Source organism: Bufo bufo, chromosome 1 (assembly GCF_905171765.1).
Source record: "Bufo bufo chromosome 1, aBufBuf1.1, whole genome shotgun sequence".
Taxonomy (NCBI): Eukaryota; Metazoa; Chordata; class Amphibia; order Anura; family Bufonidae; genus Bufo; species Bufo bufo.
The window spans coordinates 758,770,853-758,784,155 of NC_053389.1; the positions used below are offsets into that span (position 1 = coordinate 758,770,853).

A 13,303-nucleotide genomic window follows, 5' to 3' on the forward strand; every position below is an offset into this window, starting at 1 on the left:
AGTTAATTGTCTTCACTCCAAAGTCTCTCCTTCGTCATCCTGAAGCCAGGTCAAGCTTTGATGACATGCTGGCAGGTAAGACGGATTGCACTGAAAATATTAAAGGGGTTTTCCAGGCTACAGATATTGATGATCCCAACAGTCAGCTGTTTTGGGCAGCTTTGGCACTGGAAACGATACTGTGTACGGAGCTCAGCTACATACACTGACTAGTGGCCGTGCCAGAGCACTGCAGCTCAGCTCCTATTCAAGCAAACAGGCGCTACGCTGCAGTATTTTTGTGTCGGAAACTACACAGTGGATGAAGCCTTCTGCTTAGCTCTGTACACTGTAGTTTCTAGCACCACAGCTGCCTGAAACAGCTGATTGGTGGAGTTGTCCTACCCCCACCGATATGATATTGATGACCTATTTTGAGACTCGGACCACCCCTTTAAACTTGCATGTGCACAGGATGTACCATAAATTCCTGATTGGTGTGGCCCTCACCTTTGGGACCCTCAAATTTCTGCTGATTCCTGCAGATGTTACATTCTCCATTCAGGCAACGGTCTGCATGGCCCCCTCCATTTAGGTCTTAGGAATTACAGACCGTTGCCTACTTTCTTCCAATAGTTAATGGTGCCAAAGGTGGCATTTATAGAATATCCTGCGGGTATGCAAAAAATGCTTATGATGGGAATGCCTAGCAAGATCCAAATGGTCTACATACTATATGATTTTCTATACACTCTCTGATGACCACTTTGTCATAATGGATACTTGCCACCGTTGCCTCATTCCAGGCACACACTTTGAAAGAATTATCCCAGATGCTGGACCTGCATCCCAGAACCCTGCTGGAGTGAAGCGCATAATCTTCTGCTCGGGAAAAGTGTACTATGACCTGACCAAAGAACGCAGCACCAAGGAAATGGAAGCTGAGGTGGCTATCACCCGCGTGGAGCAGGTACGAGAATTGTCAGACATCAGCATAGTATAGCACCAGGTCAAGTGAGAATTGTCAGACATCAGCATAGTATAGCACCAGGTCAAGCAATTCGCGTGTAGGCTTTCTGACCGTTTCTTTAGACATGCAGAATAACCTTGCTCACTTTTGCTTTTCTCTCATGTCTCTAGCTGTCTCCATTCCCATTTGACCTTCTGGAGAAAGAAGTCAATAAGTACCCTAATGCAGAGATAGTTTGGTGCCAAGAGGAACACAAGAACCAGGGATATTACGATTATGTAAAGCCAAGATTACGCACCACAATACACCGCACTAAACCTGTCTGGTGAGTATGAAGCACATCTGTCCATATCCTATAAGAACCAGAACTAACAGAGGCGACATCCGTCAAAGCGAGTATACAGTGGCGTAGCTATAGGGGTCGCAGCGGTTGCAATTGCGACCGGGCGCCTAAGTCAGGGGGGCCCACGGGGCCCCCCAGGAGATAAGGAGTAAAGCCCTGGCCCGGGTAGTTTACAACACCTGCGGGCTGCAGGCGGCTAAGTTCACAGAGGGGCGGAGGCAGAGCAGTGTATGCAGGCTTAACCAGGGGAGGGAGTGGTCCCACTCCCGTAGCAGTACTGGCCGGACGTGGAGGAGAAGCTGCGACTCGCGAGTGAGTGAGGTGAGGGAGGTGGCGTGACGAGCAGAGACTTGGAGATCTCTGTGGGTCACGGTCAGCAACCTGTGTATGAGGAGGGGTCTGAATATGAGGAGGGGTCTCTGTGTGTGAGGAGCTGTCTTTGTATATGAGGAGCTGTCTCTCTATGGGGAGCAGCGCGTGGTTACATCTCTTCCCATAAGTTCCGTTCCCTGGATAGCTAACACCTATTTGGCTGGGACTGGACTGTGACTTCATATGTGCTCACCAGTTCAGTGGGAGGCTTTGATGCAACTTGGTCCTGCATGTTCTGTCCTTGTTAATGCTGGAAGCATTGCCCTATTAACACATTGCTGTGCCCCACACACATTATAAGTGTTGCTCACAGTAAGGCTGTCTCAGTAGTGCCCTCCTCACAGTTTTGCTTCCTTTTAGTGACCGTCTTGCAATAATGTTGCCCCTTACAATAGTGTTGGCCCTTCGTGCAGCCTTACAAGGCCACCTATAGAATAGTGTGGCCCCCTTACAGTAGTGCTGCCCCCTTAGTGTCATCCACAATAGTGCTGCCCTGTAGTTTTAATAAAATAAAAAAGTTATACTCCCCTATGCCAGTCCCCAAGATGATTGGAGCACACCTTCCCCCTATCCTGTGTTCTCCCCCTGCTCAGCTCAGCAGGAACCATGACGTTACTGCATTGCAGTTGCCCAGGGGCGTAGATATAGGGGGTGCAAAGAAGCCTGAGGGGCCCAAAGACCCTGGTGCTACATAAGAAGACACCGGTATTATAGAAAGCGCGTGCTGGTCAAGTTACACCTCTGGCTAGAGAGAATGGGTTAGGTCAAGATTTGGCTTGGGTGGTGCCGTTTCAATTTTCTCCTCCCCTGCCACTGGCCACAAAGCACAGAGGGAAGGGGGGCCCAAACTGAATTCTTGCACCAGGGCCCATGAGCCTTTAGCTACACCCCTGCGAGTATAGATATATGTCTCATAGGGGTAAGAAATAAAAATAAAAAAAGACATACTCGCCCTCACTGTTCCCCTGACAATGCCTTTCTGATGCTGCTTTGGTTCCTGCTGCTCTCCACTTCCCGGTCCCAGCTCGATACAGCCAGGGGATGTCTGCTCAGGCCACCTATGGCTGAGACCATTTAAGGCTGTGGCCAGTGAGCAAACATTTCTGGCATATTGTGCAAAGCATTCGGGGACCGGAGCAGTACCGGGATGACGGTGGTAGGGAATTAGTGAAGGTGAATATGGGTCCTTTTTTTTTTTTTTTGCGAGCCATATATAAATAACTTAAAGGGGTTATCCAGTGATGTATAACGATGACCTATCCTCAGGATCCCCGGCACCCCTAAGCTCTGGGGAACGCAGCTGACTTCCAGCAGCTTTGCAAGCATTGTACAGCTGATGTGCTTGGTTATTTGAGCTCAACATCATTAATTTGTATTTGGCTTAGGAAGAGGCTGCATCGCTCATTGACCACCCGTCCTCTTCTAACAGCTGATTGGGGTCCCGGGGGTCGGACCCCTGCTGATCTGATATTGATGACTTATCCTGACAATAGGTCATCAATATATATTAACGGATAACGCCTTTACCTTTAAGTTGCTATACAACAGTTTTATTGTTCCATATATTATATTGTATCATATACAAGATATACAAGTTAATAGGGTTGTCCACCCCATATCAGTTTTTAAACCCCCACCCTGTTGAAGCATATGTACCTGTTTCCTGATACTCCATTCTGGCTCCAGCTTGAAAAAGGGGTCACGGACACAGCTGCAGCCAATGACTGGCTGGAACGGTGACATGTCCCCCAGGTGGCATGTCACTGAGTCGTATGCCTCTTAGGGGACACGTCGCCACTGTGGCCGGTCAGTGGCTGCAGCGGTGCACTTGACCCCTGTTCATGCCATATGTTTACCTGCTGTGCTGCAAGTCTGGAGAAGATAGCTGTGGATCCTAGGTGCCGAAACAGAGTGTCGGGGAGCAAGTAAGTATGCTTCACCCGACTTATCCCGTGGCATTGAGGGAGGGTGGTGTTTAGACGTTGATAGGGCGCCATTCAGAATTTGTTTATACGGCAGGAAGATTTCCCAACATATACACCAAACCCAAAGAGCCAACATATATGACATGCAATAGCATGCATTGCCTATAGACTCCTGTTGGTGAGAAACTTATACCATGCAGTGTTCTCCCCGGATCTTATTATAGCGCATCCGCCAAATGTAGGGCTTAACATGATCACTGCCTAAGGGCTCATGCACATGAGCGATCCGCAAAAAAAAATGGGTGACATCCGTGTTGCATCCGTTGTAACAATGCTTGTCCTTGTCTGCAAAACGGGCAATCTATTCTTTTGCGGAACGGACGTGCAGACATATGGAAACGGAATGCACACTGAGTCATTTCCATTTATTTATTTTTGCGGACCCATTGAAGTGAATGGTTCCACATACATGCTGCAAAAAGACAGACACGAAAAAAAATGTGGTCGTGCGCATGAGCCCTAAGAGAGTTTGGCTTGCGGTGGGAGGTCCTCCTTCTGATGACACTTCTCTTTCTATGCTCCAGGTATGCCGGCCGAGATCCCGCAGCAGCCCCAGCCACCGGCAACAAGAAGAACCACATGACGGAACTGAAGAGATTCCTGGATACTGCTTTCAATCTGGATGCATTCAAGGGCCTCTCTTAGACCAGCACACGTTTCCTCCCTCCTTCTGCACTCCCCATCTTCTATCCATACACTCAGCGGGGGCTTCCTCTCCCCTATGCGTCTTTGCTTTTAACCTGGCCAGAGAAAAGTTACCCACGGCGGCTCATCGCTGCCCTACAACCACTCACCATTAAATGGTTTTAATGGGGCAAAACCAACAGGAGTTTAGTTTCTTACAAAGGGAGAGAATCTGCTGGTGCAGCGGAACATATCTGATGTGTATATGAATGATATGTACGGGGGGCGCTGCTTTTACTATTTAAACACGAGAGCTATGGAATCCTTACTGTGTATTACCCATGTCTACTTCTGACAGTATCAAGAGACACATGGAGTCCCGCAGACCAGGGACACAATTCGGGCGGTCATGCAATATTTTTTAAAGCCACATTTTATACAAGTAAAATACATTTTAGTTAACGCTTGTAATCTGGTATCAACGCAGCTTCTTCCTGTGTTACATAACCAGCACTACCCACGCTGCCCCCCAGGGTTACGTTCTAAACTGGTACCTCTGCCCTGTGCACGGATATTATGGTGATGTGGGCCATTAGAGCATGGCTGCGAGTGAGGTTAGTGCAGGACTCCATTAACATCTCCCATGTCAGTCTACCTGTATATTAATTAACATTAAGGTTTGCGGGGTAATGCTCTGCCAATGCACCCGGAGGGAGACCTGCTGCCTGGGGAAGAATCTGCAGATTTCTTTCATCTCATGACAAATTGAAGGGAAGTATTCATGTTGTCGTAGGTGTTTCTGCGCTTTCTGGAGAGACTGATATGACAGCTTGTACCATGAACCGCTTATCATATACCGCACTACATCAGGTATCTGCTTCCTGCCGATTATTCTCGAGACAGCAGCAGGTTACTCCTACAGCTTTTATACATTAATATATTTTTATTTAGGAAGGGAGGAGCGATTTTAGTCTATTGCCAATCACCTTTATCCGGGCCCCTTAAAGGAGAACTACTAAGCCCCTCAAAGGGGATGTCCAGGATTAGAACAAGGGGTCTGCTTTTTATCTATAAACAGCGCCACAGCGGTCCATGATCTGTTTCTGGTATTGCAACTCATCCTGATACAAGAAAATGAGGTTGAGCTTCTATACCTCAGGCCATGGACGGGAATGGTGCTGCTTCTAAAAAAAAAAAAAATCCCCTTTTTCTGTCTCAAACCTTTAAGTTTTAAAACTGATTCAGTGTGTCGTGGTACCAGCCTTTGGAGAAAACCCCTCTGCTTGTCATCTTTCATCTCAGAGTAATCTTAAAGGGGTATTCCCATCACAGACAATGGGGCATATCTCTAGGATATGTCCCCCTTGTCTAATAGGTGCACCTCTGAGACCCGCACCTACGCCGAGAACGGAGCGGGGAGAGTGGTGGCTGGAGGACCCCGGGTTTCCCCAGGGTCCGGCCACCGCCAAGTGCCCTCCCCATACAAGTGAATGGGAGCGCACAGTGCTTGCCCGGCCACCGTTCTGTTCTCAGTGTAGGTGCGGGTCCCAGAGGTGGGACCCGCACCTATCAGACAATAGGGGCATATCCTAGCGATATGCCCCCATTGTCTGTGATGGGAATACCCTTTTAAAAGGGTTTTCCGAGACTTTACAACTGATGATCTATCCTCTAACAGCTCCTTTACAGGTGTCCCATGACAACACTTCCTGTCTCAGTGTTCAGAAGTGCATAAGTGTTAAGGGGACACTAGGTGACCAATCAAAATGGTGTCGGACTCCCACGATCAGATACTGATAACCTATCCAGAGGATAGGTCATTAGTTGTAAAGACCCTTTTGAGGATAGGGGGCCTCATAGCAACTAATCAACTGTTCTGGAAAAATGAATTAACACTTGTGCCCTTCTGATCACTGAAACTGGAAGAGTTATCATAGGACAGCGGTATGGGAGCTGTCACAGTTGTCATTCCAGTTCTAGTGCCGATAAGTCGGCACAATTAGAGATTTTTGAGGTGTTACTGTAGGTTCTGGCCATGGCAGTAATAACATACCTTTAAAGCATGATTGGCTGTTTTACAATTCACCTCAGTTATTCCTCCTGTTCAGAACCGCCCTAACATATGAGCTTGTGAAATAAGTGAGACTTAGTAATAAACAGGACGTAAACGTTAACAAATATGATTAATGCCCAGCCTCCTTTGCAAAAGTTTGAAGTTTGTTTTTCCCCCCCCCCCACCGAGGCAGAGAAGTTCATTCATTTGGATTGAAACCATTAACCCATTGTAGTTGCATGTGCCAAATTCTGACACACGGCGGAGAGAGAGGAACCAAACGGGAAAAGTATAATGAAGAGGCCACTGACACAAAGCAATCTTATTTATTTTGTTAAAATAAATAAAAAAAAATCTGTCCTCAGAGAGTGTCCCGGAAAATCTTTCACCACCATTTCTGTGGTATTCTTCACAAGGTTGAAATTTATTTGATTTTTGCTGTGTTTTTTGACGCTTTAAGAAGTTTTACTAATAACTGCTTTTTAGCTCTGCAGAGCTATGATCAATGACTTATAATGCAAATGTTATGTAGTTGGAAATCTACCTCCTGTCTTCTCAGAGATTTAAATATGCTGCTGTATCCCTTGTGCTGTACACTGCAGCCTTGCTTGCTCGCTTATCTGAAAACAGAATAGATACAAACCATGTGCAAGCTGGTGAGTTATTGAAGCATTCTGGGAGTTGTAGTTTCACAACAGCTAGAGCGCCGGACCCCTGTCCCGTTTGATGAGGAGCTACAATATGTTTTACATGAAAAATACGAAAATTCATAATATATCCGGTTATCTGTTGGTGCGTGATGTTACAGCCTGAAGCAATCGCTATTCACTAGCTGACACCCTGCATCCCCGCTGATTAGCCGGTCAACATTTTAGTGGGCTGAGCTCGTCACTGCAGCGCTGCTGTCATTAAGGATAGGCCATCAGTTAGTGAAAGGTGGACAACCCCTTTAAGGGAATACTTGGCACCCACCCCTACCTGCCTTGGGAAGCATACCTACCTGCTTCCCGTTGCTGGCGTACAGCTCTTTCTCTCCCTACCTCTGCTGCTTTGCTTGGCTCCCAGGATGTAAACTTCTGATTTCAAGCTGACTGCTCGGGGGGGTGTCCTTTATACTGCCTAGTGGCAGGTGGAGGATTGAACTGAGCATGTATGTAAACCTCAGTGAGCTGGACCGAGAATTTAGAAAAAGGGCAAACAGTAGGTGGCGCTATACAGATAGATTTCAGTGAATACTGAATGGACTATACAACATTTTTAATTACATGCAATTACAAAAGTATTCAGATCCAGGTGCTGGTTTAAAAAATATATATTTTTTTTTTGTGGGACAACTCCTTTAAGCATGATGGTATATCCCCTAGTCACGTAAACTTGAGTGATATCAGTCTGTACATTTATCTGCCCTGGAGAGATGACAACCCCCCAAAAGGGAATGGTTTTGTAGGTGGTGGCTGCAGGCAATTACTCTCTACTTATCCTTCCTGATTCCTTCAGTTTTGTGGCTTCCTAGTGTCCTTGTCACTACAAATAGGTGGTACCTGAAGCCCAATCAGGTTGCACAGGTAGTCCTGCTTCTCCAGGATGGCACATTCATTTATGTAATTGCAAGAAGGTTTGCTGTTTCTCCCAACACAGTCTCAAGAGCATGGAGACATGCGGAGTGCTGGACAGAACCGCAGAAGGGCATCAACTCAGCATCAGGACCGGTATCTTCTCCTTTGTGCGAGGAAGCCCTGCCAGAACCCTACAAAATGATCTCCAGCAGGCTGTGGTTCTGCATGTTCCTGACCAAACTTTGAGAAACAGACTTACGAGAAGACCAGAATTGGCATGTCCACTTTTGGTGACCCATTTTCTTGACAGATGAGAGCAGGTTCACATAGAGAACATGTGAAAGAGTCTGGAGATGCCTAAGCGAACGTTATGTGCCTGCAGCATCATCTGGAGTGACTGGTTTGGTGAAGGGTTGATTATGGTCTGGTGAGGCATATCCTTGGGGGGGTCACACAAACCTCCATGTGATAGCTAACTGTACCATGTCTACTGTTATGTACCAGGATAAAGTCCTCATAGCCACTGTTAGACCTTACAGAGGTGCAAGACAATGGCCAGTGTGTAGGCAGTTCCTGGATAACAAAGGTCATTGACTGGCCCTCACTTTCCTCAGACCTGAATGGGACATTCTTTAACTGTGCATCCAACACTGCCAAGCGGTGACATAGACTGTCCAGGAGCTCACTGATGCCCTGATCCAGGTCTGGGAGAAGATCCCCAGGACACCATCTGCTGTCTCATCAGGAGCATGCCCAGAGATTGTTGGGAGTGACACATTGGTTAAAGGGGTTTATGCAATTCAGCAAATGGTATTTAATACAAGGCACTTACTAATGTATTGCGATTGTCCATATTGACTCCATTTTTCCATCACATTATACACTGCTTGTATCCAGGGGTTGCGACCACCCTGTGCTTGCACAACATAGAAAGAAGTGCCTATGGGCATTCCTGCAGTCCCAGCCACCAGAGAGGCCGCCACTTTTTTCTATAGTGTGCAAGCACGACCACCGCTGCTGGATTTAGAGGGTGGTCGTAACCTCTGGATATGAGCAGTGTGTAATGCGATGGAAAAATGAATCCAGCCAGCAAAGGAAGCAATATGGACAATCACAATACATTAGTAAGTGCCTTGTATTAACTTTCTCTACTTGCTGAAGTGAGACAGGCCTTTATTTTGGTTTCCATCTTCTTGTTCTTAACAAATTGCAGTTTATACAAGGAAAGATTATCAACTTGAATCTTTCATTCATCAAAATTCGATGTCTGATTCAAGTGTTCTCTTATTTTTTTTAAACAGTTTATATATTTTATGCATAAAGAGGAAAAATGAGAGGCACTTTGCCATTGCTGTGCCATGTGCTGGATTTGCATGACATTTTTGCACAGGAATATGGTAAGTACACCTAAGGTTGGTAATGAGCAATGTTCTTGTTAGGTTTAGGAGTCATTCACCTGGTTCCTCTCTTTGTCTGTATGACATTTATATATTTCTTGCCTAATATAAGAACAGATACTGCCCAGGGTTTATGGGATACCCTTAAAGGAAATGTGTCCTCAGAAAATAAAATTGTTTAAATCAAGATTTTAGGATTTTTTTTTTCTACATCACCACCATCAATATATTAAAAAATAAATAAATAAAAATCTTTCAGTTTTCACTCTGACCACTGAACCTCATAACAGGCTGGCACTGTTCTATAGAGACTTCTCAGCAGTCAGCTTATCAACACAGGCAGGATTACAATGAAAAGTAGCACCTCTGCATGAGTAACACATGGATCCACCATAGACAACAGGTAATGGACATGCCACTTCCTCCCCTTCCCTGCGCAATGAACTTTGCAGAGGTCACAGAGCATGACCACAACACTCCCATACAAGTCAATGTGTCAACTCCGGTCAACAGATTCCTATGGTTTGTGTGGCTGCTTTAAAGCATATCTCTGAAAATGGCTCAGGATGGCTGCCCAATCGTGCATGTTGTATGTAGACATCTTAGCATCCCCAGTTTACCAGTGGGTCTCGTACAGATGTCATACATGTACACAGTGCACTTAAAGGGAACCTGACACGTTGAACATGGTGTCTAATCTGCAGGCAGCATGTCAGAGCAGGAGGAGCTGAGCAGTCTGATACGTAGTTTTATGGGAAAAGATTCAGTATAACGTGTATTTTATTAATTTACATTCCTTCTTATTCTGGGATTTTCAGTCCAGGAGGCGGATCTATCAGTGATTGACAGCCTTCCCTCTGACTGTGTGGTCCTATCAGTGATTGACAGCCTTCCCTCTGACTGTGTGGTCCTATCGGTGATTGACAGCCTTCCCTCTGACTGTGTGGTCCTATCAGTGATTGACAGCCTTCCCTCTGACTGTGTGGTCCTATCGGTGATTGACAGCCTTCCCTCTGACTGTGTGGTCCTATCAGTGATTGACAGCCTTCCCTCTATGACTGTGTGGTCCTATCGGTGGTTGACAGCCATCCCTCTATGACTGTGTGGTCCTATCGGTGATTGACAGCCATCCCTCTATGACTGTGTGGTCCTATCGGTGGTTGACAGCCATCCCTCTATGACTGTGTGGTCCTATCAGTGATTGACAGCCTTCCCTCTATGACTGTGTGGTCCTATCGGTGATTGACAGCCTTCCCTCTGACTGTGTGGTCCTATCAGTGATTGACAGCCTTCCCTCTATGACTGTGTGGTCGTATCGGTGATTGACAGCCTTCCCTCTATGACTGTGTGGTCCTATCGGTGATTGACAGCCTTCCCTCTATGACTGTGTGGTCCTATCGGTGATTGACAGCCTTCCCTCTATGACTATGTGGTCCTATCAGTGATTGACAGCCTTCCCTCTATGACTGTGTGGTCCTATCGGTGATTGACAGCCTTCCCTCTATGACTGTGTATACAGAGAGAGCTGTTCATTGCGGTCCCCATGCACAGGCACCATCCATGTGGTTGCCACAGACGGATCCAGACCCATTCAACTTGAATGGTTCCGTTATCCGTCTGCACCGCAAAAAAAAAGAACATGTGCAGAGGCTCGGAGAGAATCCCCACTGAAGCACTCCATAATGTTTCTGTGGGGTTCCGCACCGGACCTTCAAGTGAATGGGTCCACATCTGTGATGCGGGGTGCACACGGCCGGTGCCTGTATATATTGCGGACCTGCTGTTTGCAGGATGCAATAGGGGCGTGGCCAGGCAACGGCTGTATGCATGACGCCTTAGACTCTAAATTTGGCGCCAGATCAGTGGCCGATGCTGGATGATAAATCTGGCGCACCTTTAGGCTGTCTAGTCTATATGCCCTATTAGCTGGCTTACCTTGGCGCACATTGTTGTAACTTACGCCATGACCCCTTCAAGCAGTGCCATTCTTCCTTACCCACTAAGTAAAGCCCACTTGCCAAGCCAGGTAAAAAAAAGTGCCTTAGTACAGTGGCGTACAGTACAAATCGTGGCGCATTTTCATGTGCAAATCTGCCCATTTGTGTCTTGTCTATATTCTGCCTAAAGCGTCGTTTGAATCTTGTCTTCTGTCAGTAAGTATAGCCTGATTGATACCTACCTGCTCCCTGCTCCTCCAGTCCTGTGCACTGGTTAGCGTTCGTCCATCTGTCCCTCTCTTTTTTTTTTCTTCCGCCCAGGGTACGGACAAGGTCATGTGCTCTGCTGCAGCCAGTGATTGGCTGAAACAGTGAAATGTCACTTGGTGACACGTCACCGCTGATGCCACAGCTGCAGCACAGCACATGACCATGTCCATACCCTGGGCAGAAGAAAAAAAGACAGGGACAGATGGATGAACGCTAACCAGTGCACAGGACTGGAGCAGCAGGTAGGTATCAATCTGTCAAGAGGAAAATCAGGCTAGGAACCATAGGTAAGTAGTTAAATATTCTGGGAAAAGGCACTTAGGCGACTTTCACAGTATCGTTTTTACTGGATCCAGCAAAAACGGTTCCGTTACTGATAGTACAACCGTCTGCATCCGTTATGAACGGATCCGGTTGTATCATCTGTAACATAGCCTAGACAGATCCGTCATGGACTCCATTGAAAGTCAGTGGGGGACGGATCCTTTTTCTATTGTCAGAGAAAACGGATACGTCCCCATTGACTTGCATTGTGTGCCAGGACGGATCCGTCTTGCTCCGCATCCCATGACGGAAAGAAAACCGTAGCTTGCTGAGGTTTGCTCTTCGGTATGGAAACGGTACGGAATGCATTTTGGAGCACTTTGTTCTGTTCAGTTACGTTTTGTCCCCATTGACAATGAATGGGGACAAAACGGAAAGCGTTTTTTTTTTTTTTCCGGTATTGAGACCCTATGATGGATCTCAATACCGGAAAATGTAAATGCAAGTGTGAAAGTAGCCTTACTAATGTATTGTGATTATCCATATTGCCTCCTTTGCTGGCTGGATTCATTTTTCTATAACATTATACACTGCTAATCTCCATGGTTACGACCACCCCGCAATCCATCAGCAGTGGCTGTTCATGTACACTATAGAAAAAAGCTCTGGCTTATGTGCGCTCCCATGGGCCTGGCCACCAGAGAGGCTGGCATTTTTTTCTTATAGTGTGCAAGCACAGGCACCACTGATGGATTGCAGGGTGGTCATAACCATGGAAACGAGCAGTGTATAATGCGATGGAAAAATGAATCCAGCCTGCAAAGGAGGCAATATGGAGAATCACATTATATTAGTAAATGCCTTGTATTAACTTTCTCGACAGGATAAATGCCACTTGCTGAAGTGAGACCCCTGGTTCTCCTGACTGGGTTCTGTTTACCCGACTGCAGCGGTGTTGTCTCATCAGCAACACATGGCCAATCACTTGCCTCTTCGGTGCACCACTGAAGCCAGTGATTGGCTGCAGCGGTCACATGTTGTCGAGATGACGTCACCAGTGCAGCCAGGTAAACAGAGCACAGCTGTGGGAACTGGAGAAAGGGGCATAGGATCTACCAGGTCAGTACTGATCCCCAGTGTTTCTGCTTTCCTTCCTACTTGAGGACCTCGTAGTCACAGTATCCAGGTGCAGGTCACATGCAGAGGCGTAACTACCATAGCGGCAGACCATGTGACAGCTATGGGGCCCAGGGCAAGAGGGGGCCCAGTCATAGTTGGGATCATCTCCTCCTCTACTGGGGGTAAAAACTTGGTCAGGACTCTACCCTCTAAAGGAACAACTTTTAGCAAACGAGGCAGTGGAAAAAATGGCCCAAGGGTCATTGAAAAAGGTTTAGGTGGAAACCCTTCTGTCCTGTGTGGGGGGCCTGGTTTGATCCTTGATATGGGGCCCTTACTTCTCTATGCGTGCCACTGCTCACATGCCAAGATGTTCCGAAAATGCAATACATTGGGACAACTGGAATTTTTTGGGGGTATATATGTAGAACATT

The 13,303-nt window shown here is 46.8% G+C and overlaps 1 protein-coding gene across 2 annotated transcripts in view; it reads left to right on the forward strand.

Moving 5' to 3' along the window:
• Positions 1 to 5,516, forward strand: part of OGDH (oxoglutarate dehydrogenase) — a 64,794-nt gene extending 59,278 nt beyond the window's left edge. For both annotated transcript variants that reach the window (XM_040414578.1, XM_040414577.1), the window contains exons 20-23: positions 3 to 75; positions 786 to 949; positions 1,120 to 1,274; positions 4,174 to 5,516. In XM_040414578.1, coding sequence (XP_040270512.1) covers positions 3 to 75; positions 786 to 949; positions 1,120 to 1,274; positions 4,174 to 4,294 — 513 coding nt within the window. In that variant the 3' untranslated portion in view covers positions 4,295 to 5,516. The remainder of the gene's footprint in view (positions 1 to 2; positions 76 to 785; positions 950 to 1,119; positions 1,275 to 4,173) is intronic.
• Positions 5,517 to 13,303: the final 7,787 nt, after the last annotated feature.